At 47.0% G+C, this 27,217-nt stretch overlaps 1 protein-coding gene across 5 annotated transcripts; it reads left to right on the top strand.

Annotated features, from left to right (window-relative positions):
- Nucleotides 1-8,021: 8,021 nt before the first annotated feature.
- RANBP3 (RAN binding protein 3) lies at nucleotides 8,022-25,857 on the top strand. 5 transcript variants are annotated; one of them, XM_062634347.1, is made up of 17 exons: nucleotides 8,022-8,120; nucleotides 11,605-11,660; nucleotides 12,852-12,888; nucleotides 12,975-13,061; nucleotides 14,414-14,485; nucleotides 15,658-15,723; nucleotides 16,381-16,473; nucleotides 17,097-17,200; nucleotides 17,984-18,103; nucleotides 18,710-18,813; nucleotides 19,863-19,941; nucleotides 20,838-20,940; nucleotides 21,767-21,891; nucleotides 22,512-22,632; nucleotides 23,271-23,413; nucleotides 23,766-23,946; nucleotides 24,432-25,857. In XM_062634347.1, exons 1-17 carry the CDS (start codon nucleotides 8,099-8,101, stop codon nucleotides 24,473-24,475), a joined length of 1,557 nt encoding a protein of 518 aa, XP_062490331.1. In that variant the 5' UTR covers nucleotides 8,022-8,098; the 3' UTR covers nucleotides 24,476-25,857. The 5 variants fall into 5 exon arrangements, with proteins under 5 accessions (XP_062490331.1, XP_062490333.1, XP_062490332.1 ...); XM_062634349.1 differs by lacking the exon at nucleotides 14,414-14,485 and having other exon boundaries at nucleotides 8,028-8,120; XM_062634348.1 differs by lacking the exon at nucleotides 15,658-15,723 and having other exon boundaries at nucleotides 8,028-8,120.
- The last annotated feature ends 1,360 nt before the right edge of the window (nucleotides 25,858-27,217 follow it).

The raw sequence follows: 27,217 nt of genomic DNA, 5'->3' as shown, positions 1-27,217 counted from the left end.
GGGAGACTGAGATGAGCTCTTAGGCCGAAGCAATTCTGCCTTCTTTAAGGTCTCCTCAACACAAACCAGTCTGGGTTCTCTGTGTGGAGAATAAATGATTACTTGTTCTGAGTGTGGTTTGTTTCTGTGGTAGAGGACCTGCAGGTACACCCCAACGGTACCTGAAGGTACCCTATTCATAACCTGAAATGTATGAGCTAGTTACCCAGGGGAATGGCTTGCACAGCTTCCCAGCAACAGCGTGTGGCTTCCCTTTGGGCACCCTGGATTAGCGTGTGGTCCAAACTGGACACAGCCAAAAGCCTGATTGTGTCAAGTAGCTCACTCTGATACTCCCGTGGGCTAAGTCTGCCTTCTCTGAGCTGGGAAAACACGATGGGAATGCTTTACTTCTGCTGCTCTCATGATATATTTTTCCAAATTTAACTCGGCCCATTTCCTTTGGCGTTCTCCACATGGTGTTACCATCAGATTGTGCTCTTCTCCAGCAGGTCCCAACAATGTATATGTGTATATGTATTACAAGGACAAAAGGGACCAATTGTGATCATCTAGATTGACCTCCTTTTCCAGGACAGGAATAGTCCTGTGTTAATTAATTTTCTTTAAAGTAGAATATACTATTTAGACAACTCTCTGGCCCTGCATCACTCCCTTCTGATGGCGATGAGTTCACCACCGTTTCAGGCAAATTATACAAGCCTGGGTCTACCTGACCCTGGCAATTCTGCATGGTGATTACGAAGCAGCAGTCAGCTGCCTCTCTGGAGGAGCTGGACTGAACTGACTGATGTTAATGGCAATAACTGACACACCAGTCGATGTGGATATGCAAACGCTCATGCATGCAGCACCTGCAGACACTGCCTTAGAGGCTAAAAATGCCAATGAGATCCTGCAGCAGTCACTGGGACAGCAGCACCTCCAAGTTTCTTCCAGATGCCCTCTCAAATCACTGACAGAGGGGAGACTGAGATGAGCTCTGAGGCAGAAGCTCTTCCCTGTGAGGGTGCTGAGGCGCTGGCACAGGGTGCCCAGAGAAGCTGTGGCTGCCCCATCCCTGGCAGTGTTCAAGGCCAGGTTGGACACAGGGGCTTGGAGCAAGCTGCTCCAGTGGAAGGGGTCCCTGCCCTGGCAGGGGTTGGAGCTGGAGGAGCTTTAGGGTCCCTTCAACCCAAACCAGGCTGGGATTTGATGTGTGGAGGGTGCTCTGAGCTGACTGTCACCTGCCAGCATGGCCAGGGAAGGGCATTACACTGTGCAGGATCCCTTCTGCCCCTTGCTGTGGTCCTGGCCAGGGAGATTTCTCCCCATACCCTACCATGGATCATAAAGCAGGCAACTGATGCCGTGGCCCCAGATGCCTGTGGGTGTTGGGCTGAGCTCAGGCAGGCACATGGGGCCCAAGTCCTTGCACAGAGCAGCTTGGAGTGGTGCTGGCTGCGTGCTGTCAACAGAGGCAAGGCAAGCTGTCTCACAGCTCATTAGAGAAACTGAGCCGAAGGGAAGGCACGTTCCCAGCTTATGAGGCCACCTCCTCTGTGAGCTCTGATCTACTTTTGCAGTGATTGTTCCTGACCTAGGAGAAGCCCCTGAGAGATCTCACACAGTTCATAGCCTGCAGCTACGCGGGCATCCACAAGCAGCGGGTGGGCAGGCGGGAGCGCGGCTCCCGCACTCTGACTTCAGCAGCTGGAAAATTCCACTCCTCCTCCTCGCCGCGGACTCTGCCGAAGCCCTGGGGCAGTGAACCTTGCCAGAGGGGAGCTCATCTGCGCGCCAGGCTCCTGCTCCTGTGAATTGCGGCGCCTCTGCCAGGAAAGCTGCACTATCTGCTCAGCCCCCTTTCAGCACTGCGATAGGAGCAGCGCTGGAACAGCATCCTGCCGCCTCTGCTCTGCTCCGTGGTTATTTTAGCGCTGCTGACAGTCAGCAGTGACACGAAGGGTGAGGGTCCACAATGGGGACCAGCAGAATTGGTCTCTCCCCTAGCTCTGGCCAAGATGACACAAAGAAACCTGTTCCACTGGTAAGTGATCAGCTCTGCAGATGCTCTCCTTATCCCAGATTAACTGCAAACGTCCTCCCTTGTGTGAAATTGGTCCAACAACTTAGAACTCACAGTCTCTCACTTCAAGACTATCAAAGCAGGAACGATAAGGTAACTTTTGGTACTGATGGAATTCGACTGGCTGAGGAGCTGAAAGCTTTGATGCCAGCCCCCAGCTCTCCCTCTGCTTTATCTTTGCACATTTGTCCCTCATTCCCACCCATGCACACGCTCTTTGCTTCTGACTTTGCAGCAGCGCTCACTGGGGGTTTGCTTAATCCCCTGTTAGGGGTGAGGAAAGCTGCTGAGTGTCGGCATGGGCAGAAAGGCTCGTGCTGCAATGTCACTCGGGTCACCAGCAGACAACTGTGTGTGTAAATCCCATGGGAATTACACAGCTGTAAACCCTGGAAACTCAGCTTCACACTTGGAATGTTCTACTGCTGGTTTCCTTGCAATGAAATAATGCAGAAAATTGGATTTAAGCAGCAAAAAAATCATCATTCTGACTTTTGCCCCTAACACTCCTAAAACGTGGAGTGTCTCACTGATGGCCACAAGGCATCCTGCTTCTCCTTAGCATGGGAGGCACATGGAAAGTGAGCAGCTCCACAATCAGCCAAGGGACCAAACATTCACCTTGCAGCAGTAACACCCTCTTGGTGCTGACAACAGGCACTCTTGAAGAGTTTTCCTTAGGAATTCAGTAACAAGGCTATTTAATAAGGCTTCAGTTCCATGATGTGCTTCCCCTTAGACAGGCTTTTAGATGCATCCACATGTTTAAACCTCAGAAAAGAGCTGATAGGGGAGGTGTGTTTGCACTTTCCAGGTCACATCATCTAAACCACAGAAGAGACACTGATACTTCAAGAAATGACTCTTGCTCAGTCTGACCAACATTTCCAGGCATCCAGCACAAAAATGAACTCCTGAGTTCTGGTTAAACTATGTATCTTGAGAGCTGTGGTACGAAATGTGAGGGACTACATGGAGTGATGGGACACAGTCCAGATCCTGCCTTCATTTAGGTGACACCCAAAGGCAAAGCTGCTTCTTGAAGGTCAGGACTGTGGGAGCTTCTGCTCACAAACCCTGTATTTGTACCAACTTTGTAAGAACAAATTACATTAGATCTACCCCATGCCCTCATCACCTATTCCAATATCACCAGTGGGAAATGGCACAAAATCTCTGAAAACCAAAATAAGAAAGAGCATTTCCTGGTCTTTGCAAGTCCCTCAGCAGCTTTCATGCTCCTCCGGATCAGGAGTTCTGCCTGCATTTGGGATCTCCTGTGAGAATAATCAAGTCTTCACACAAAACTGAGCAGCAATCTCAGTATTACCTTTACAGGGTTCTCCCCGTACCTTCACACTGTAGACGTGGAGCAAAGCCTGTGGAGGGTTCTGGAGGCCGCGGGGGCCCAGGCTGGTTCAGGAGCCCAACTCTGCCTTCTCAGGTGGAACACCAGCATCTGCAGAGCCCCGCAGCTGCAGAGGAAAGCCGAGCACCAAGCTTAGGAAGATGGAAAACAAATCCTTGGGAGAGGAGCAGGCAGCCACAGGCCAGGGCCAGGCTGAGCTGTGGTGCTGCACGGGTATCTCTGCTGCACAGATAGCAGCAGAGCAGGAGCCAGGGGCTGGCAGGGCTCAGCCCCGCTCACTGCCTGCTGGGAGATGTTGGGCAATGGCAGGGGGGTGGAACTGGATGATCTTTAAGATCCCTTCCAAGCCAACCCAGTCTGTGGCTCTATGAATGGCAGGCTGATGGAGGGGAGAAGCCGGATGGAGCCAGGTCTTGCAAGGGCCAGAGCTGAGGGAAACAGCTTGTCCTGGGGATAAAAGTGACCCTAACTGAGAGTAATAGTGTCTGCTATTAATAATGAACCAGCTGCAAAGTCAAAATACAGGAGGGACCTCTCAGAGCACACATTCATGCACTGGGGCTCCTGGGAAAGGCTCCGTAGCTGAGCACTGAACACTGCAGTTGTGACCTGCAGCACAGGGATGGTGAGGACATGTGCTTGCTGCCGTGTCTGCTGGCCCAAGCTGATCCAACTGCAGAGCTGCTCAGCATGGGCTTGTTCTTGCAGGGTGCTGGGGGGCACCCTGCAGATGCACTCCCAGACCACTCGGGTGATGCTACATTGTGTGGTGCTTGTAGACCATAGAATCACAGCTCGTTCGCAGCAACCAGTTTCCACAGACCAGTGAGGCGAAAGGAAAGCCCACTCACTTCTCATCAGCAGGATGGCAACAACGACCCAAACGCCCTTTGTGAAAGAGGCTCACTTTATTAAAACAGGAAATGTGCGACTGCTGGAGACCGATACTGGATTTGTAGAGAGTATTGCTGTGAAACCCAGTGACTTGCAAAGCTTTCGCCAGCTTTATATTGAACTTTAAAAGCTCTTAAACTTGTTTGATTTTGGGTTTAGTTTTGGGTTTGGGTCTGTTTAAAAAAGAACAGCAGAAGTGTGTTCCCTTTGGATCTGTTTCCATCAAAGTCCATGCTTCCATCTTTCAGGAAACTCCTTTTGTTGTACAGAGACTGTTGCCTTCCCCACATGAACTGAAAACTCGTGTCATCCACCCTGGCACTAGTGTGAGTGCATGGTAGTCACTGACCTTGCTTTAATCCAAGGTGGCGCCCAACAGAAGAAAACACTGCCTAAGAGCTCATCTCCATCTCCCCTCTGGCAGGTCACAAGCAAAGCAGCTTCAGCGGTCCCCACCCCAGCACGTTTAGGACTGTGCCCACAGCTCCTGTGTTTTAGCACATGCCTTCAGCCCACCATGGAAAGCAACACCCGGGCCTCGGAAGCCTCCCTCTTGTGCTCCTTCTTGTGATCCTAGACCCCCATCTAGTGGGTGCTGGTGACCACACCGCAGCCGCCACAGACGGCTATGCGAGAGCTGCTCTTCTGAGCTGACCCGTAAGCGCTCCCTGGACAAGCAGGGCCGTGTGCCAGCGGGAAGTCATTCGAATTCCAGAGTTTCTCAGCTGGGCGGTTTGTTACATCAGTGTTGGAAATGAGATCCATTACCTGTGCTGCTGTGCTCACTCTAGAGCCTCTGTTTCTTAGCCTGCTGCTGAACGCTCACAGCTAGGGGTCAAAATGCCAGGTGATGTTATCACTGCCACGTCCTGGACCACAACACTGAGTAAACCCACCACGGTCCGAGCTCATCCCAACTGCAAGGTCTCCGGAGCAGGAAGCCTTCCAAAGGGTGGGGGTTTTGTGTGGTTTTGAGAGCTCAGCCATGGAATTTGTCAAAGTCACGGAGACTTTTAGGCCACGTCCCTTTAGAAATGCTGACCTAACAATAGTACTAATCAGAAAGTATGGCATTTATAGTATCTTAATGGCACACGCCCAAAATAGATTCTCGTTATATCAGCAAGTTGACAAGCTCACAGGGTACTGAAAACTCTTGTTAATTAATTGCTAAAAGTCACAGGAACTGTAAAGTTGGGGGGGGGTGGAGTTTACTTTTTCTTGTAATAATCAAGTGAAGAATCACATTTACCCTGGCATCCTTACAGACTTACTTGAAGGTAAATGAAACCAGAATGTGGCCTCCAAAGCTGTTAATTTTTCTCTCTTATGTTAATGATCCTGGAGAAGAATGGGCTCTAATTAGATCATGAATAGAGAACACACTGTGACCTGCTGGCTCTGCAGGTCTAATGAGTGCAACTTTCTGAGGTACGCTCTTGTTAAATCCCTTCCCTTGGTCACTCTGCCACCACACCAGGACCACGTATTCATTGGAGAAGCACAGCACAGGAATTCCTATAATTATGTTGCCTGCCATTCCCATGGCAAAAGCATGTTCACAGTTTCTCAGAGGTTTAACAGGCTTTAATGCTCAGAAGGGAAATTTTCCATAGTGGGTATCTGTAGCAGAACAAGGGCTTCAATTAAAAATGTAATTATTGTTTTTTAGGTACTCACATAATGGGTAATTACTCTCACACCTTTTCAACAGCAGTGTTTGGCTCAGTTTGTAGGACATGGCTACTTCAGGACAGGAACTTAATTCCATCAGAACTGGAGCTAAGTCAGCCACGATGTCTATGCCCGCAAATGATGGTTCTCCTGTGATTAAGGACAATGTTTGCCGTGCAATTCTCTGCACCAAATGTGATCCAGGTGTCTAGGAAAGAGGCACTGACAAGGTCCAAAGCCACACATGGACTCAGGCTGCCATCTGGACAGCACCCAGCTGCCAGCACTGGTGCCCAGCTCTGTGAGCACCAGTGGCCATGCTCAAAGTGACAACATCCGACAGAGCTGCTGGAAGTGGAAGGCCATGACTGGAGGAGACGATAAAATCAGCTGGAAGTCAGCTGGGATAAAAGCAGAGATGCTGCAGCCCAATGAGCCCAGCTCCAGCAGCGCTGCCTGGGGCTGCTTCTGACAGAGCAGCGCTGGTGCCCTCCATCAGCTCCTTCCTGCTCACCTTCTGCCCTGCCTGCCCTCAGCCTCCAGTACCTGCGCTGAGACCCCAGGCCTCCTCCTCTCTTAGGTGCTCGCCGGGCGTGCTCTTGGCTGCTGTTGTCAGAAGTTGCATTTAGTGTCTGCAAAGCTGTATTCAGTCTCTGGGCGCAGCTCTGGCTTTCCCACCACGATACCCCCTGTTCCTGCAGAGCAGACCGCTGCTCACCCGTTCCTGCAGAGCAGACCGCTGCTCACCCCTGTTCCTGCAGAGCAGACCGCTGCTCACCCGTTCCTGCAGAGCAGACCACTGCTCACCCCTGTTCCTGCCCACTCACCCCTGTTCCTGCAGAGCAGACCTCCGCTCACCCCTGTTCCTGCAGAGCAGACCTCCGCTCACCCCTGTTCCTGCAGAGCAGACCGCCGCTCACCCCTGTTCCTGCAGAGCAGACCGCCGCTCACCCCTGTTCCTGCCCGCTCACCCCTGTCCCTGCAGAGCAGACCGCTGCTCACCCCTGCTCCTACAGAGCAGACCGCTGCTCCCCACGGCGGGGCAAAGGCTGCCGTGTGAGTTGGTGTTTGACAGACAGAAACCAGAGACCAGAACCCTCTTCAGGGCACAGTTGCAGTGGTGCTCAGCAGAGTTCATGGCCAGGCTCCTCACAGGTGATGTATCTGCCTTTGCGTGCAGGCACCCTGTATTCAGACCAAACACCAATTAACATTAATCATTACTAACTGCCTTGCATGTTCTTCTCTGCCGTGTCCCTCTGAATCTTGAATCCACTCCAAACTGTAGATGCCGAATGCCCATGGAAGTCAATGGGCTCAGCAGCCTGCGGGAGCTGCGGCTTGTTTGAGGCAAACAACAACTTTCCAAACCCCTTTCCCATTCTTAGCTTCAGACAGGCCGGGTTCCTGCTCACACCCAAGGCCTGCCATGGTCCTGTGTATGTGTGTGTGGGTACGGTACGGTACTGTACGGTTCGGTACGGTACGGTTCGGTACAGTTCGGTACGGTTCGGTACGGTTCAGTACGGTTCGGTACGGTTCGGTTCGGTACGGTTCGGTACAGTTCGGTACGGTTCAGTACAGTTCGGTACGGTTCAGTACGGTTCGGTTCAGTACGGTTCGGTACGGTACGGTTCGGTTCGGTACGGTACGGTTCGGTACGGTTCGGTACGGTTCGGTTCGGTTCGGTTCGGTACGGTACGGTTCGGTACGGTTCGGTACGGTACGGTTCGGTTCGGTACGGTACGATACGCCACGCCAGGGATCTGGGCACGACTTGCGCAGGGCCCCGTCCCATGTGTAATAGCGGCGTTTGTTTACGGCAGGAAGGGGCCGCAGGAGCCATAGGAGGCAACGGCACCGCTGCTCCAGGAGCCTGCGCCCCGCCGGGACCGAGCAGCCCCGCTCGCACCGGGACCGGGCCGGGCCGCACGGGGGCCGGGCCGGGCCGGGCCGACCCCACACGCATGCGCGAAGCCCCCTCGAGCAGCCACAAATCGACGCCTGCGCAGCGCGGCCCGGCCCGGCCCGGCCCGCGGTGAGTGGAAGCGTCCGGCCGCGCGGTGCATTGTGGGCGGGATTGAGGAAGTAAAATGGCGGACCTGGCGAACGAAGGTAGGCGGGCACCGGCGCTGCGCAGCGGGGACGCTCCGGCCCGGCTCTGCCGCCGCTCCCGGCCGCAGCCCGACCCCTGCCCGACCCCGCCACCCGCTCTCTGAGGCGCGGCCGGGCGTGCGCCCGCCCTCGGCAGCGTTCCCTCCCTGCGGCCTCTGTCGTGCCCCGGCCCCGGTGGGGCGAGCGGCCGGACAAAGGGAGCTGCCGGCCGGGCCGCCGCGCTCCCCGCCGCGCCGGGTGCCCGCGGGGGTCCGGGGTGGTGGCGGCCCGGGGCCGCGCTGCGGGTGCCTCCCGCCGGGGGGGGGGGCGGCGGTTGGCGGCGGGTCCCCGAGCGTGTCCGTGCCCCGGGCGCTGCGGAGCGGGGCAGCGAGCGCCGCGCGTGTGGCCCTGGGGCGGTCCTGAGCCGCTTGGTGTCCCGGTTCGTCCGCTTGCATTTGGGGTCGTTGCCCATGGTTTTAGGCCTGTTGTAAATATTTCCTTAACTTCCAGTCGTGTTAATCCTCCTTCTGGCTAAGGGCATAATAGGGGTGGTTACGTAAAACTAAGGGAGGTACATTTATATGTGTGTTTTAGCTGAAAACCCCGAAGTAAAGAAATACTGGTTTAACCTCTCTCTGAAGAGGGATAGGAATGCATGGGCTGTGCTATTGTAAGATTTGGGTGTGCTTCTAGGCATATAGAATGATGTGTAGGTGACAGTAGGCATCAACAGTTTGCATTTGAGAATGATGAACTTTCTTCAAAGTCTCTGCAAACCCAAGTTTGCCCCAGCTGTCTGTTTCTCATCCCTTTTCTCAGCTACTGAAAGAGAGGAAATGCTGGAAGGAGGCGAATGAAAGTGTGTGAGGCCCCTTCTTTAAGACGGCTCCTTCCATTTGAGCTCTGCAACAGTGGCAATTACAGTTCTGATATTAACATTAAACAACAGGAAGCAAGTGTCTGTTACAGGTGTAGCGTTTGAAGATGATGTCTGCAAGCACCTGGCACGTAATTACACTGAAGTTACTTCACAAGTCCTGTGTTGCAGCGTGTCTTGGGCTCCCAAGCTCAAGATGAGCTGACAGTGCCCGAAGAGGCATGATGAGTGGTGTCAGGAATGGTAGTAAACAGTCAAATGTGTAATGACTGCTTGTGAGAAACTTAAGGGCAGTATTTCCCTGCTGTTGTTACAATAACCTTACAGTAAGCTTTCAGGGTTTACTGTGTTCGTTCAGATCCACGAGTTTGGGAATAGCTGTCTTAAGTTGTGCAAGCCTCTTGCTTAACCTCCCGGTTCTAGTGGGAAACATTAAGCTCAACAGTGAATTCCAAGTTAGCAATGTTTATTGCATCTTTTGCTACTGACTTGTGTGTTCCTACCCCTGTCTCTGTACTGCTGCAGCATTGCGTAGGCTGCAGGGGGGAGCTCTACTCTTTCATCTAATCTTCCTTTTTCTCTTTCTTTTTTTCTCTTCAGATCCTTTCCTGACCCCAGTGACTTCCCTCACTTGCTAATCTCTTTAGTTTGTGCTCACATCTCCGTCCACTTGTCATCTTCATCCCTTCCTTCTTCCAGTAGAGTGATACAAGCTTTCACAGGATCGAGCACGATCAGCTTGCTTCTGAGCTATGGCCTCTTCTGCCCATCCTGATAGTACTGGCTGCCATGTCTTGTGTTGAGTTTCTGTCCTCCAGTCCAATTTTGAAGGTGTCTGTTCTTTGAATACCGGTGCAGGTACATTTATTTCCTGGCATCGTTCCCCTAAAAGTCAGTGGACTCCATAGTTTTTCTCCTCACCTCTCTGAAGCAGTGATATTCTCAGGTGGCTTGGATTGTTTTCTCCTCATTCTTAAACACATCAACCTATTTTTCCAGTACTGAGGTGAATGTTTTATTTCCTTGTGTCCGGGTATTTTCATTCACATCTGTGAAGTGACCCTTCTGGTACTGGTGATTCTTTGATGTTCTGCTTCATATTGATCTTTTGTTTGAAGTGTTAGATAGCTAAATGGGCATTTTTGCAAACCAAGGCTGGTTGAAAGGAATCTCTGTATTCCTTAATCTTGATTGCTTTGTACACCAGTGCTGCCTCAGTCCTACTTTGTTGTGAGGTGTGAAGCTCATTGTTCTTTGGCACAGGTACCTAGAAAGAGGTTTCAGTAGTTTGTGCAGGTTGGTTTTGCTGAGCACATTTCAACATTGGCTTTTCTTGTCTGCTTATGCAAGTGAGACTTGCTTAGACTCTTACTGATTACTGCAGCAAACCTTCTGGCCTTGGAATCTGGGTTTGTTCGGCCTGTGTCCTTTCACCCTACTAATGCAAAGCTCTTGGAACCTGTCATTTTTACCATGGCACCCACTTGTTTCAATTCTTTCATTCTTCTTTCCTTTTTCTGGTGGCTTTTCAAGTTCTGAAAGCTTTTAAAATGTTAATTTTCTGAAATTCCCGGTTTGTAAGACTGAATTGCGGAAAAGGTGGAACTTCTGCAAAGAAACTAGCCTTGTTCTGAGGTCCTTAAGAACAACAGAAAACAAAAACCCATTCTTTGTAGTGATGTGGGGTTGGTCTCTTCCAAGAAGCAAGTAGTAGGACAAGAGGAAACGGCCTCAAGCTGCACCAGGGCAGGTTTAGATGGAGAGGAGGAACAATTCCTTCCCCAAGGGTGCTCAGGCATTGGAACAGGCTGCCCAGGGCAGGGCTGCAGTCACCATCCCTGCAAGTGTTCACACACCATGGAGACGAGGCCTCAGTGCCATGGGGCAGTGGTGGCCTTGGCAGTGCTGGGGATGATCTTGAAGCTCTTCTCCACATGATTGATTCTCTGATTCTAGAAATTCTTTCTGTTCTTGAAGCCTAAATGTTGATGTGTTTACTTAGTGTCCTGCTACCAGTTGAGTTGATACTTCAAGGGGGAAGCAGACATGAACTTAAATGATGTAGAAAAGACTGGTTCTTCTGTAATAATATGCATGGGATATTCGGTTTAAATTTTAGATGTGCAAATGTTGAAGATTTAGGACCTTTCTAAAGGCTTCAATGGTAATGAAATGCAAATGGAATCAAGTGTCAGATTTAGGTGACCTTTAAGAAAGGGCTATGTGGGTGTGTACAGCAAAACTCCCTTTGCATTAATGCTTTGTGGCGGGGAAGGAGAAAACCTTTGCCTGCAAAGTTGACATGTGTTCAGTAACTACTGCTGCAAAGGGCTTTTCCTCCCAATGTGCTCTTGTTTGGTCAAAGTACTGGTTTGAAACAGATCTGGAGGCAAAAGGCGAAGAGCTTTTGGGTATCACTTGTATTGATCTTCAGAAGGAAAAAGGAGCGTTTGAAGAACAAGTCCTTTAATTATGTGTTACCAGGAACCGGGGGAAACAATTTGGGTAACTGAGATGTAACTGCTTGAGGGGTTCATTGCTGGTAAAACCATCTTGGAACAGAATGTTTTCATATTGGTCAGTAGTTAATGTGGTTGGAAAAAAAACATTGATTTCTCTTTTTTACAGAAAAACCTGCCATTGCTCCACCTGTCTTTGTATTTCAGAAGGATAAAGCACAGAAGGTAAGGAGCTGTTGATATGGATTTCTCTTTGATTTGTTCTGTCACCTTGGGTCTGCTGTTGAGGTAGCTGCCATGCCAGTTAGTAGAAATGCAGTTTGTTTGTGACTCCCCAAGGGCTGTCATCACAGGAGACACAGCAAGTGTTAATTCTAAACTTTAGGTGTAAGTGGCGTGTTTGCTGAGGTTAAGAGCTGCTCTGAGTCAAAAGTGGGTGTATAGCAGGATGCTGGAGTGGGGCTTTGGAGAGGGGCCTGTAGGGACAGGCCAAGGGGAATGGCTTTAACCTGCCAGAGGGGAGACTGAGATGGGCTCTGAGGGAGAAGCTGTTCCCTGTGAGGGTGGCATTCCCTGTTCCAGAGCTGTTTGTTCCCCATGCCAAGTTTCAAAGGGAGGATGCTGGTGAGTTCTCTGTACTCTTCTGTTCATGTAGTAGTGTTGGGGTAATGGGGTAGTGTTGGACTAGGGACAGGATCCAGTTGTGTCAGGAGGTTTCACAACAAGATGAAGGTGCTGATGGTGCCCTGGTCACATCCCATCGTGAAAGGAATCCATCATGGGATTATATGTTGCAGGAGCAAGGGAAAGTGTATCGGGGAGGAAGAAAAGATCAGGACCATTAGAAAAGATGTGAAACCTGTACTTGAAGACTTGTTGAATGTTGTGATAGTTGGTGATGCTTCTTGGTTTGTTTCTGGCACTGTGGAACATGCTGGGAGACTCCTTCCTGTAAAACTACCATAGTTGGTTTATAGAGTGCACTGGGAAAGGGCTTCCTCCTTTGCTTGAAGGAGCTCAAGCCAGTTACATTGATCAGAGAGTGCTTTGGAATGAACTTCCAACTAAAAGGCACATTCATGAGGAGCTTGGAACTTCTGTGGTGGTTTTAAACTTGACCTGAATTTGAGCATTGTCACTTCGAGGTTTTCAATATCTAGATGCTGTGACTGTGATAATGGTTGCAGTAGTCTCTGGAGACGTTAGTGCTTGGGTATAGATTTTCAGATATCTTATTTGTAAATCTTACTTAATAGTATTTTGAGTGAAACTCAAGATGCTTCTGTGTAATCTGGGAGCAATGCATTGCCAGGAATGAAAACCCCTTCAAAGTGATGATTAAAACATTCAGATGGATCCAGAGAGATTGAGATGTTCATTGTGTGACTTTGTTTTATCACTGTCATCTGATTTCAGAGATCAGCAGATGGATCAAGCCCAGAAGATGGGGATGGTAAGAGACTTGTTTGTAAGATTAAATCCCACAAAATGACTCTCCAGGATTTTGTGCGTTTTCCTCTAATTGCCTTTATCCTGCAGAATCTGATCGAGAGGATGGGAGCTACTGTCCACCTGTAAAGCGGGAGAGAACGTCGTCCTTAACTCAGTTCCCTCCTTCTCAGTCAGGTAAATGTTGCTACAATATTATATATGCTATATATGGGTTTCCTTCCCATATATGTCATTGGGAGGTTTTGTCTCCAGCAGATCATCTTGCATGAAGTCAAGTATGACAGGATTTATCAGCTTGTTTGTTTTTTTTGAGGCTCTGGAAGAAGGTTAAGCATGATGAAATGAGAAAGGAAAGTCATCTCAGAACGCTGTTATACCAGAAGATGCAGCACTTGCCTTTTGTATTTAAGTTCTAGATTATTTTTTCTCACTTGCTTCTTCCCTTTAATTCCATCTTCCCTCTTTTCATGATGGTCTGCCTTAAAACATGATGCAGGTTCCTGTAAGAAAAATTTCCCCACCCTTGTGAGAACTATAACCCCCACCAAAAATTGAAGAGGTTTGGACAGTGAAAGATTTTCTGCAAACAAAGGCCATTGAATGCTGACAGCAATATTCAAATAAACCTTTATGGAAGTTGTGGGGGAAGATGTCCCTGCCTGTGGCAAGGAGTTGGAACTGGATGAGCCTTAAAGTCCTTTCCAACCCATGATTTCAGCTAAGATGATGGAAACAAAGTAGGGGATTCTCCAGACATGCCCCAAGCACTGACATCTCTTAACTAAAACAGTTCTTGCCACTTGAAAGTGTCTGTGAAGAGAAGCATAAATTCTGCAGAACATTCCTGTGAGTGAATACAAATATCAAGCATTACCATTCCCAGTGTGTGAACTGCAAGAATTCACCCCTGGCCTTCCCAGCAATTGTGCTGCTGCCTGTAAACACCACAGGCAGTGATCATTCTCTCTTGCATCAGCCAGGTAGGAAATGTCTTGAATCCTCTCTCCTTTAAAAGGAATGGGAGAAAAGGAAAAGACTAAAACAACTTACGCATGACCTGAGACTGCCCTGGCAGCAGAGTAACTAAGAAAAAGGTAGCTTTTTTCACATGAAGTTGTTGGAGAGTGACCTGATCACAGCAAATCTAAGAGATTTCTGTTGATTTCTTCAATTTAACAGCAAAAGGTTAAAAGCTGAAACTACAAATATAAAATAATTCCTAGCTGTAAGTTTTCATATGAAACGTATCTGTCAACTCCTTTGGGCTTTACTGGATTTGGTAACACAGACCACAGAAGTCAGCGCGCATGGATGGCTGCTGGGGGCTTAAGCCACAGCAGACAGTGATAAGACTGCTGACATGAGTGGGGAAGAATAATGTTCCTGTAATACTGGTTTAGTTGAGAAGAAAGAAAAAAACAAATGACTAGAAAAACTGTTCTCAGGTTCCAGCTTTGATGTGTCTGGGAACAGAGTTAAAATTCAGATAAAGTACACAGCTCCTCTTTCTTTTTCCTTGACTGCAGTAGCAAAGAACAACGTTTTTATGCCATCAAGCTTCTGTGAACCCTCTACAGGCAACTCTGACTCGGAACCAGGTGAGCTTCCCCATTTTTCTGCTTTTGCTCAGCAAACTGCTGTCAGTCTGTCACGAGCCAAAGTACCATAATCTGTGGTGATGTTCAGCCCTGATCTGTGAACCACTTCTTTTGTTAATCCCTCCTGTTCTGTAACGTGGTATTGCTGTATGGAATCCCAGCCTGGTTTAGGTTGAAGGGGCCTTAAAGCTCCTCCAGCTCCAACCCCTGCCGTGGGCAGGGACCCCTTCCACTGGAGCAGCTTGCTCCAAGCCTCTGTGTCCAACCTGGCCTTGAGCACTGCCAGGGATGGGGCAGCCACAGCTTCTCTGGGCACCCTGTGCCAGCGCCTCAGCACCCTCCCAGGGAAGAGCTTCTGCCTAAGAGCTCATCTCAGTCTCCCCTCTGGCAGATTAAAGCCATTCCCCCTGTCCTGTCTCTACAGGCCCTTGTCCAAAGCTCCTCCCTAGGTTTCTTGTCCTGTTTAGCACATTGTTATCTTATGCTTCAATGGCAGGAGAATAAGTAAGATGGGAAGGTGCTGAGCACAGCCATTATGCCCATAAGAGAAAACATTTATAATAACACCTTGTAAGTTCTTGGGAACTTGTTTTGTAGTAGCTGTGGGTTTATGAATATGATTTCTTGAGATTGTTTTTTTTACCTTTTAGCTTCAAGCGTAGTGAGTGCAAACAAAGGAATTTCATTTCTCTTCCTACTGTAAAAGCGAATGGAATGATGAGAAATTAATACTACCAATTAAGTGTAACTGAATTGATGATAATTAGCAGTTGAGTGCTTATTAGCAGCTGTCATGTTCAGTCATAGTGTTGGTTCTTTCTTCAGTTTGATTCTCGCTTAGAACCTCTATTACCTTGACTAATTCCTTCACACAAAGCACTCCATTTCTCGTGTGAAAAGGATCTGTTTCAGGTTGCTACTGAAAAAACAGTTTGGATGGGGGGTTTATTGCAGGAACTCATGTTTCTGTCTTTGTGCATTTGCTGTGATGATTCCTGGAAATCCCGACTTCTTTTGGAAGACAGGAATTTGTTCTTTGGAAATCTCCTAATGACTGTGGATATTTATGGAACTTGTAGGGTATTAGAATGGGGAAAACACGAAGAACTGTGACTTGCAGTGTATGTAGTGTGTTACAGCTGTGGCCTTTTGGGTTTGCATTTTGCTTCCAGAGGAAAAGAGCAGTGGATTCCGGCTGAAGCCCCCAATCCTTATCCATGGTCAGGCCCCCAGTGCGGGTGAGTTCAATCTGTTCTGCAGCAGTACAGAGAAACCAGTTCAAGCATTTCATGTATTTAGGAGTTTCCTCAAACTGCTGCTGTAAGTGGAAGGCAGAAAAGTCTTCTGTTCTCCACAGTGGTTATGTCCATATCCAGTGTGTAACATGCACAGACACAGCCAGACTTTGGCTTGGGTCAGGACTGTGCTTCTGAAACGTGTCGGAGCTTAGTGTGCTTTGATTCAATCCTTAGAGTAGTGCTGGACTCCCTGCACCAATACCTGGAAATCTCTTCATTAGGAGGAGGAGACCTGGAATGTGTAGTTGAATAATGTGTCAGTGCATAAATAGGATTGCTTGTGTACTGTTCACTTCTCTTACATTTTGGCTTGTATTTCTGAGTTAGTCATAAACTCTCTTCTCTGCTTTCCTGGATAAGGTAGAGAATATACACTGAAGTGAGGTTTTTTTAGGCCAGGAAGATGTCTTCTCTACTTGGGACTAATTCTGTTTTGAGTGAGAGATGGGAAAGGAGGAGGAGGAAGCTTTTTAAATGCCTGCTTTTCTGCTGTGCTCTCTGTTGGAAGCAGTTACAGAAGAGATGAGAGAGATGAGCTGAAGCTGAATTTTTCAACTTTAAAGCTTTATAGCTCTTGAAAACCCTTTGTACTTGCAGGTCTCCCCAGCCAGAAGCCGAAGGAGCAGCAGCGCAGTGTGCTACGTCCAGCAGTATTACAGGCACCACAGCCAAAAGCTTTCTCACAGATGGGTAAACAACACTTTTGCTTTCTAAAGTACCACAAAGGGAGAGCAAAAACCCCCCAGATCTCCTTAGTGCAGCACTTTGTTTTACTCAACATCTGTCTCTGTTGTGCTGGGTTTCTCCTTTCAGAAGAGCAACATCATAGATGTGAGGTGGGTGGGGAAATGGCTGACAGGCTGCACCCAGTGGGTGGTGGTGAACAGCTTCTTCAGCTGGGGAGGTGTCACCAGTGGGGTCCCCCAGGGATCGATATTCTGTTTGATGCTGTTCAATGTCTTCATAAGTGATCTGGATGATGGGATCAAATGTACCCTGATGAAGTTTGCCAATGACACCAAAGTGAGTGGGGAAGTGGACACTTTGGAAGGTAGAGGCACCCTGCAGGGTGGCCTGGACAGGCTGGAAGAGTGGGCTCCCAAGATGAAGTGACTTCTTGCTGACTTGGGTTTCTGCATGTGGACTTCTGATTCAGATAAGAATTGCTGAATCATGGTCCTTATAAATACTACGGGAGCTCTGTCTTTTACACTGCAGTGTTTCATGGCCTTAAGAAGACAGCATGCTGTTGGCTACAGGAAACTTGTAGGACTTACAGAGAACTTACAGAATTCTCCCATTCCTTATTGCAGTTCTCAGCAGCGGCACCAATGGTGTGAATATCCCAGCAGATTCCGCAGCCACATCAGAATCGCTAAGTAATGCTGCACCGAAGAGCTCTGACTCTGAAGACAAGGTGAGTTGCAGGAGCGCTGGAAGGACACTCAAGGTGACAGGCTTCAAAACAGCATTCTCTGAACAAGGTCTGTTTGTTTAGGAATATGAGTGCAGTTCAGCAGTGATAGCCTCCTTCTCTATACGTACCATGGGAGTGCGTTTTAGGTGTAATATTAGGTTTTATACTAATAGTGTACTATTTTTGTCTTTACTAAATGCAACAGGGATTTACTGAATCCAGTCTAGGATGTTTTTTTCATACCGATTTTTCCCATTTCAGCTTCTATTGTCATTCTTTCCTTATAGTCCTTCTGACTTTGTCTAATCTTGCTGTAAAATCTTACTGCTGCTTGAGAGCAACATGCTCTAGTGGAAGGTGTTGCTGCACGTGCCGGGAGGTTGGAACTGGAGGAGCTTTAAGGTTGCTTCCAGCCCAAACCATTCTGTCATTTAGTGCAGTCGAGCATTGAACCAGGCTCCCAAACTGGAAAGCTTGGTAACATCCTGGGATTTTTTTAAGACTTGGCTGTAGGAGGTCTCGGTCAGCCTAGCACTGATGCTGCTTTGAGCACAGTTTGGACCAAGGGATTGTTAGAGATCCCCTGGAACGTCAGCTGTTCTGTGATTCATTAAGGAAGATGATTTTAAACAACAAGAGGATTTTAAAAGCAAAAATCGCCTTGTAGCTCTGGAGATATTATTACAGGTTTGTCATCGGAAATGACTGTGTGACTCACAATGTCATAACGTGGCTTTTGCGGGAAGAAACTCAAGGCTAAAGCTTTGCATTTCTTTTCTTTAGGCAGGAGAATGTCAGAAAAAAGAGTCTAACAACACTTCAGATGATGACAGCTGTGAGAAGGCAGAACTAAATGCACAGCAAGCGTTTGTATTTGGGCAAAACTTAAGAGATAGAGTTAAGGTACACATGTGTTTGTTATCTTGACTAAGAGTTGATGTCTTTGAGTGAGGATGAGCAGCAGTGGAACAGATCATTTGATGGCATGAGCATTACGCACTTTCTGAAGTACTCTGCAGCCACCCTGTATAGAAGGGTTAAAACCTTCCTGTATTTAAACAGAATGAAAAGCTGTGAACAGGCTGTTCAGTAAAACTGGTTTTCCAGACATTTAATAAATGAATTAATAATGTTCATTACCATAAGAAGCTCATAGGTAACAAGCTCCATGCAATCTATTGTTTTCTCTTACCTTTTGGGTCAGAATTAAGTTGAAGTGTGTTCCTGAGTTGCTCCCATGAAACTAAGAGTTCACATAAAAGGTGAGATAAGAAAAACGGGGCAGCCTGGGCTCAAACCTCTGCATGGAGTGATTCAGCTCTATTTTTAGCACCTCTTGTTGAAGACAGGGTTGCACAGGTTTCCTGGCATTGCGAGAGCTATACCAGGTCATAGGCTTATATTGCTTTATTATACAGTGCTTGTGGCTGGAAGTTTGTCTTGGGAAAGTACGAGCTGGGAAGTTTGTGGTCAGTAGCTCAGACTGTCAATGTCTCCTCCTGTTCCTAGCTGGGGGACGAAAGCGATGAAGCTGCCGACGTGCCCAGCGCCGGCCTTCACGCGACAGACACACCTTCTGCAACAAATTATTTTCTACAGTACATCAGTTCCAGGTGAGACTCCAGGGGAAGCCGGAGGACACTTGTTCTGTGCTCGGGGTGATTTGTGATTGTGCTGTTCGGATGCAGGGCTTACACTGGGTCAGTGGGATCCCAGGCTTCTGGAGAATGAGGTGGCAAACTTCAGATGTGAGGGAACCCTCAAGGGAGATGCATGTGACACCACTTGCTTGACCACAGCCTCAGCAAAGCCTCTTCAGAAAACTAACAAGCATAAGACGAGAGAAGTTCTCTCATGAATGAATAGAAAGAAACAGTGATGGAATTAATTGGACCTACCAGTAGAATCCTGTACAGATCTGTGCTTCAACCTGCTCTAGTGGAAGGTGTCCCTGCCTGTGGCAAGGGGGTTGGAACTGGATGAGCTTTAAGGTCCCTTCCAGCCCAAACCGTTCCATGATTCTGTGAACAGTAACTGAAGTGTTCTCAGTCTGTAAATAAAACAACCACTGTTGTCCTTCCTGCATGGGATTTAAACTCTGTTCATAAAAATGCCAAATGGGAGGAGGATGCTTATTCTATAAGGAAGATGTGAGGGCTGAGATTTGATTGTGAAACTTCTTTGTGAGCATAGCATTTGAGATAGTCTAGAAAGAGGCATTATTTATCCCTCCTGTCTTTAAGTGGCTTAGTTTTAATTCTTACTCTTTCTGAGAAAATTCACCTAAAACCCTGTAGTAATTCACATTTGTGCATGTAAATACTGTTTAAAAGTACATTGTATGATGAAACAATAAGCCCTCAGCATTCAGCATGGCTTAATGTGGAGCTAGATATCTAAAGGGAAGATATTTACAGTGACAAAACCATCTGCCATCATTCTGAGAGGATTCTCATTCTGTAAAACCAGGACATGGTCTCGTGTTACTAAGTTGAAATCATTTTTGCTGCTGTTTCTGTGTCAACCAGTACTTAAAGCCAGTGACACTCTCTCACTTACTGAGGAATTCTATCAGAAGATAAATGGATATTTCCTGACTTCTAAAACCTGTTTTGCTGGGGGGGTTGGGTTTGTTTGCTGTTGTTTTTTTGTTTTCCTCCAGTGTAGAGAACTCTACAAACAGTGCAGATGCATCTAGCAACAAGTTTGTCTTTGGCCAGAACATGAGTGAGCGAGTCCTAGTGAGTATCCACAGTGACTGGAATGCTCTAGGTCTGTGAGGAGTCTGTGTTCTGGATTCTCACTCGGGGATTTTGAGAACCTTTAATTACCCTCCTCACTGGAGCATGGCTTGCTTTCAGTGGTTTTCCCTTGTAGGTGATTCCCTTTTCTGAGAGCAGTGTGGGGGTTTCATTATGAGTACTGGCTGCAGCAGCAGTGTCCTCCAGGATTTCCCTGCTGGCCTCTACTGGTGTGAGGAGCTTGAGTGCCTTCTAGTAGTCCATGAGGCTCTCAAGTCCAAGCACTTTAAGGCACAGTTTGCTTTAAATGGTTTCTTCAGCATAACTGTTTGAGTGGTTAGTGTTTTCTGTCCTCCAAATGGAGAGAAGTTCAGTTCCATGATCCCTCAGTGATGGGATTCCAAGGCCAGCAGCCTCAGTACTGAGGTGTGATTCAGAAAACTCTTCATGGTGTACTATCCAAAGGTACAGCTTCCAGTGCCTCACTGTTTCCTACTGTTGTTTTTATTGCTATGCTGGTCTAAAAGGGAAACACTGAATGCTGTGTACTCATCCCCATGTAACCCCTGAGCAGGGAGTTCAGCCAGGGATGCACCAGGTTGAACTGTAGCCGAAATTCGTTTGCTTTATTGAGCATAACTTCACAATGAGGGTTGAAATTTGGTTTCAGTTCAAGGACGAATAATCTGAACTGTGTTCAGGCCAGGCTGCATTCAGTTCCTTGGCGGGGGAAGTGGGATAGCTGTTACTGTGGGAGCATGTCATCTGTGGGGTGGTTCTTGTGCTGTATGGGTGATGAACACTAGGGCTTCCCTCATGACTGATCACTAGCTCTGTTCTGCAGAGTCAGTGTATGCTTTCTGCCTTCTGTTTACCCCCTCCTCTTTCTGCAACAGAGTCCACCAAAATCAAATGAAGGTAGTACAGAGAGTAATAAGGAGAATGCTGCTACAGAGTCTGGGTCTGAATCCTCTTCTCAGGAAGCCACACCAGAGAAAGGTGAAAAACGGAATATGATTTTAGGAATGGTAGCTAATCCTTGTTTAAATGTCCTGTTAGTTTATAAAAACATTTTTATGTTGCCTTTACTGTCTCCTGTAACCAAAGACACACCCTCAGGGTGGGAGGTGATGTGCTGGATGCTACAGATTCTCTTGTCCTTTTGGCTTTGATGTTAAACATGTACAGGCTACACTGTCTCTTTCGTGGTTGTTCTGCAGTACTGGGACTAACTTCAGCAGAATGAAAGTAGAGGGAGTTACGGAGCAGGTGCTTGGACCTACAGAGTGCAGAAGAAATGTGCAAACTTCCTTCCAGTGACTGAGTGTCTGAGTTCAATGTACATTAGATTGATTGGGTGCACCAAATGGGTTGCTTAAACAAAGACCTGTTGCTGGATTTTAGACTGTTGGGACTCTTCAGATTGGCAAGATTTTCTGGAAAGCTTGGCTTTTCTCTAGCGAACGGCTTCCAAGAAAGACTAAAAGTGGAACATGAATGGTGCTGGAGATGGGTGGGCCCAGCTGCAGAGCTGGTGGCAGTGTCGGGAGTGCTGGAGCACCTACAGATGTCTGTGTGATAGGAAAGGTTTTGAAACACTGTCTGCAGGGACAAGCTTGGTCACTAATGTCCCTCTCCTGTCCTTTGTGTCTTCTGCTTAAAAGCCAAGCTTTAATTTGTGCTATCAATTTCAGTCCTGTCTCTACTATTCTGTTAACGTGTGTCTTCTGTGCTTCATTGCTTCAAATTGTGGTGTACTTGTGCGAGACCTTTACCCCTCTCACAAACGTGCTAATTCTTCTCCAACTTTCAAAATGTTGTTCAGCAAATAATATTTCCGAGTCCCTGGCAGAGTCTGCAGCAGCCTACACTAAAGCAACAGCAAGGAAGTGTTTGTTAGCAAAGGTCGAAGTGATCACCGGGGAGGAAGCTGAAAGCAATGTGTTACAGGTAAGCAAAGGGTAAGGTTGAGAAGCTTTCAGTTTAGGGGGTTTCATCTGGATGGATGCACACCACCTGCTTCCCTGCAGCTCAGCCACCCCCTATATTTCTAATGGATTTTCTTGTGTTAAAATGCAACCTTTTGATGTTTGTTAATCAGAGACTTGCTTTGTTGTTTCTTGATTTCCTCTTTCTGAAGAAATGTTAGTGTTTGGGCTATCCAAATCTTAAGCATACTCTCCCGAATCCATCATAGCTTCTTTCATAGAATGGTTTGGGTAGGAAAATGACTGACTGATGTAAGCCTGCTGACCCTTCACCAGTCTCATATCACAATAAGTTTCCTCTGTGAGAGTTTGTGCCTTATCTGAAATTGTTCTTGTTGCTTGCTCTTGAAAGCAGGTATTCTTTAAGAGTCTACAGCTTCTGTTAATAAAAGTTTATGAAACCAGTCAGCCTATTTTGAGGAATTGATTGCAAGAGAGAAGATGACTGCCTTGCTTTACACAGCTTATAGCAGCTAAAATTCCAATATGAAATCTGAATCTTTTTAACCAGCCGTAGGTGACTAAATAGGGATTACATTATTTCAATTGACCACTATGCTACAGAGAGATTTCCTGTTACAGATTCAGTGCAAGCTGTTTGTGTTTGATAAAAACTCCCAGTCTTGGGTGGAAAGAGGTCGAGGACTTCTGAGACTCAATGATATGGCCTCAACAGATGATGGAACATTACAGTCTCGGCTGGGTAAGAGGAACCAGGGGAAATGAGGTACTGGATGACAGTCAGTGCTATTTTCATAGGATGTTTCCATGACGTGCAGCAGCATCTACTTTAGTTATGTCTTAGCTACTGAAACTCAGCAGCAGTTTGGACCTTTTCTCTTGTTTCAGTTTGACCGTTTTTTCCAAAGGGAATATTTCTCCTAATGTAGCAAATGTGCCAGTTGCTTCTTTTTCTCTATAAAAGCAAGCTCCATTTAGCAACTACAATATTTGCCTAGAAATTTATGGTAATGTTCTTCAGATCTGGGCTCTCTGCCCTTTTGGACGGGGTGCTTGTGGCAGGGAAAGTCTCTTTGAATAGAGCAGTACAGTTCAGACTGGCAGGAATGTGCGTTAGCCTGAGATTAGCTCAGATTCAACCACTGAACGCTGTATTAACATGTAAGGCTTTGGGCTCAGTATTTTTAGACATGACTGCTAATTTTTAATAGCCTATGTTCTTCTGATTAACACAGTTGCGATGATTCATGTTTTAAGGGCTTTCCCTTGCTGTTCTTTGTAAAGACACTTAAATGGTCCCACAATAGAAAGCCATCTTGGCTGTTTTGAGCTTCATGTTGTGTCTTTTTCCACCTAACTGATCTTGTTCATTGGCTTTAGTGATGAGGACTCAGGGGAGTCTCAGGTTAATCTTAAATACCAAGCTCTGGGCTCAGATGCAGATCGATAAAGCCAGTGAGAAGAGCATCCGGATCACTGCCATGGATACAGAGGACCAGGGAGTTAAAGTTTTTCTTATATCAGTGAGTATTGGTTTTTCTTTACAAGACAAACTTTGTAATTCAAGAACTTGTTAGCATAAGCTTTGGAGGTGTCAGAAAAGCTGTGTGACTCCTGGGTAAAGAGCTTCTCTACAGTCAGCTGCATATGTGAGCCAGAGTTGGTGCTGAGCAGAGAGGAGCAGACCCTCACCATCACAGTTCAGTCCATTGAGCATCTTCCTGTGTCTACCACAACCCATTCTGACCTAGTGTGGGAAACCCTCCATTAGAAAACTGGATGGTGAAATTGGGCAGAACTGGTGTGGATTCCATAAGCAGTGTTTTCTCCTTCTATAATTCTTTGCACCTTTTCCTTGCTTCTACACCCATGTAGGCGAGCTCTAAAGACACGGGGCAGCTGTATGCTGCGTTGCACCATCGCATCTTGGCCTTGCGGAGTAGAGTGGAACAAGAGCAAGAAGTGAAGAATGTAGCACCTGAGCCAGAGGTAACACAATCAAACGAGGAGGACAGTGATGATGACGTCATTGCACCTTCAGGATCAGTTGGAAGTGGTAAGCAAGAAAGATCACAGAGCTTCCTGGTTTCCATACATCTTTCTGTGTCCTCTCTGTAACTGTATTAGAGATGCGCTTCTGGCTTGTTACTGTGCTTTGCTTTCCTATGGCTTGGAACATCCAGCCTTTGACAGAGACCAGTCCTCCATCCTGATTCACTGCGGGGGAGAAAGAAGTAATGAGTATGAACAAAAGCAGTGGGTGGATTAAAGAGGCTGGAAATTTGAGCTTTTAGGCTCTGGGATGCTAGTGGGATCCTCAAATGAGATAAATCAGATTAGTCAAGAACATAGAATTCTGTAGTGGACAGAACTCCATCTGGAGAAGGAAGATGTAAGGCAGGCAGAAGGGGACCTCTATGGTTCTCATCTGTCCTTGAGATCCTAAATCTGAGACTACTGTGGGCTTCTTAGGTAGGGTCTCTTGTTGTAAACCAAGAAACAAAAGATATTTCTTATGACAAAGAACTTCCTTTGTTTCAGGTCCTAATGATGAAGGTGATGGGCAGAATGTTGGCAGCACATAGCAGACGTGAGCCCCTCTGCTTGCAAGGCTGCTATGAACACCATCTTGCAGGCACCTCTGGATCCCCCAGGCCAGCTGTTCTTTCAGGCAGTGTTGAAGGCTCCAGGACTTAAGAACTGTGCATCCCTGTTCTGTTTGTTTGGTTTTTTGGTCTGGATCAGTAGATTCCACACAGAAAAAAGCAGACTTGGAAACTACCTGAATGTGGTTTGGGACGTGAAAGCTCATCATATTGATGAGCCAAAAAGAAAACACAAAATAAAAAACACAAAACCCAACAAAACCCCAACCATTTCCCCTCTTCCTTGTAATTGAAATGGCACATTACAGCTTGTCACAGCTTTTCAGTGGGACCTTTTGACTGTTTCTTCAGTAGTTCATGTCTTGCAGGCCTCCGAGATAGAACTTTCCGACACGGTTCCAGCTCGAATTCTGCTTTTGGAGCCCCTCCTCCCCCTTAAGAGTTTCTGCCACCTGCAGGGAAACTGTGTCCTCACCAGTTCACTGACTGCCCTTTTGGGTTCATTCTCTTTTTGGACTGCAGATGAGGCAGATGATGGTGTTTTCCCTTTTAATTCCAGCGTAGGTTGTGGGCACTGTTGTTCCCTGTCCAGTGGGTTTGTAAACAGAGAGAAACAAAACATTGTGCTTCACCAGGAAAGGTTGTTTTTTAATGCAGTAACAAGAGACTTCAGAGTCTGCAGGATTCTGCTAATTCCTTTTCTTTCTTCCCATTTCATTATTATTATTTGGGGGTTTATATTGTGGTGATACCATTTTTTTATTTTAGTTTTTTTCGATAAGATGCTCTTGTGTGTTGAGAAAGTGAAACTATTGTTTTGTACTGTTCTTTTCTGTTCCTATTTAAGGGAGAGCTAAGCCACTATATATAATAGATGTTGCATACAATTTTTTCTTAGGAAATAATATGTTTCTGTGGCTACAGTGAAGTGGAGGAGGCAAACAGATTACACCTTCAGGAAAGCTGAGGAGGAAACAGCAGTTTAGCCCTTGGAAGAATAAACCGGGCTCATGTAATGAGCTCTGCCAGCCATTCAAGTAAACCTGTACTCTGAAGCAGCTCTCATTTAATGGCTTGATTCAACAAGCCATGGAAGCACTTGCCTGATTTACCTACGTGTGAATAATCTTCCTGAAGTCAATGCAGCTATTCATGCTTAAAGTCGAGTACATTTTTCAATACCTTGCTGGATTAACGGCCTTAAATAGAAACTTCTAACCCTTCCTGTCCCCTGTTCTGTTTCCTGAAGTCTTGCAGCATGAAGAAAAAGGTAATATTGCCAGCTTTGAATAGTTTGGGCTGAAGGATATTGTATTCTGTTCCACCAAAATAAAAGCAAGAATGTGTTTTCCTGTGTGTAATTCTGAAGTACTCCTACTGTAACCGTAGCTCACTTTCTGCTTCGGATGTTTTCTCATCAGTTGGGCCTTTTGTGTGAAAGTTGAGCTCTATTTTGTTATTAAAACATAAGGTATATTCTTGTCCAGCAAAGTTGGAACTTGGGCCTCCCTCAACTAAACCCAGTGACCAGGTCACTTAGAACAATTTGTGCAATTTGTAGGTTATTTCCATTATAAATAGTTTACTGGCAGATAATTTCTCACTTGCTCCTTCTCCTGTAGGCTGGGATCTAAAATGCACCCATTCAAAGAACATGAAAGAGGAAGGAGCATTTAATGCAGCATGCCTTGAAAAAGAAGGCCCAGCTTGTAGCAGAAAAGCTACAGTTGCCTTTTCCAACTAGGAAAGCAGTCCTTACTGCCGCTGTCTTAATGCAACACCTTTTTGTTCACTGGGAGTCAAGATCATGTTTCTGCCTGTTACCTGTTGTTAACCACTGCTGAAGACTTAAGCTGTTGGGGCAGGGGGTGCTTTGTCCTTCCTGATTGAAGGAACACCTTGGATTGCTGTGAAAAGGGTTAATGAGCTGTGCCACTGTGTTTGGGGGGTCTCTGCATTGTCTGCTCATGCCTTCTGGCTTAATTAGTGTGTTTCCTCCTTAGAGTGATGGGGTTTGTTAACGATGTACAAAGCTGCTGATGCACCCCATCTCCTGCAGCTCACAGCAGAAGCAGAGTGTGGTTTTTAATACCCACACAATTGTGTCTGTATCACAAGAGCTGGGGAACCTCTGTATGTTCAGATAAGAGATGAGATTGCATATTGGATCTTGGATCTTTTTCCACTGATACTCAGATTTAAACTACTCTCTTTAAACATCCTGGCACCATAAGGCTGCCTGGTGGCAGCATAAAGGAAATGAGAAGGGGTCTTGGTTAGCAGAGCCTGTTTATGGAGGAATGGTGTTATTTCCTGATCCCAAACCCCATGGGGTCTCTGCAGAGCCTCACTTTGAGGTGCTTTACCTAAACCAAAAGTGATGGTGCTTGAAGCCTCAGAAGGCAGCAGAAGCCTATCTGCCTGCTGGGGTTTGATGGTGGCACACAGTCACTTACAGTGTGTTTGCACTATGCTTATAGTGAAGAGGGAAATAGTACTGTGACCCACAGGCAGAACTGGCCATGGGTTTTGTTCAGGATGGAGTTAGGCCAAAGCAAAACTCTTCCTTCAATCTCTGCCTTAAGGCTCTTATTAAACCGGTGACAGGTAAAACCAGATCCTGCCCCTGTGGTTTAAGAGGTTGATGTAACTGCACTAAAGCTTGGATCAGAGATTGAGCAAACAAACCACCCCAAGCCTGGTGGTGTATTCCCTGCGCTG

This window comes from Pezoporus occidentalis, unplaced genomic scaffold, assembly GCF_034315485.1.
Source record: "Pezoporus occidentalis ecotype Australia unplaced genomic scaffold, CSIRO_AGI_Poc_V1 ctg423, whole genome shotgun sequence".
Lineage (NCBI taxonomy): Eukaryota > Metazoa > Chordata > Aves > Psittaciformes > Psittacidae > Pezoporus > Pezoporus occidentalis.
This window is presented reverse-complemented; position numbering and strand designations above follow the sequence as displayed.

What these genes read in the sequence shown, in the direction of transcription:
- RANBP3 (XM_062634347.1), top strand. Translation starts at nt 8,099, where the DNA reads ATGGCGGACCTGGCGAACGAAG. An exon ending in AAAAGCTTTCTCACAGATGG is followed by an intron (nt 16,474 to 17,096) that starts GTAAACAACACT and finishes TCCTTATTGCAG; the next exon opens with TTCTCAGCAGCGGCACCAAT. An exon ending in CTGAAAGCAATGTGTTACAG is followed by an intron (nt 21,892 to 22,511) that starts GTAAGCAAAGGG and finishes TTCCTGTTACAG; the next exon opens with ATTCAGTGCAAGCTGTTTGT.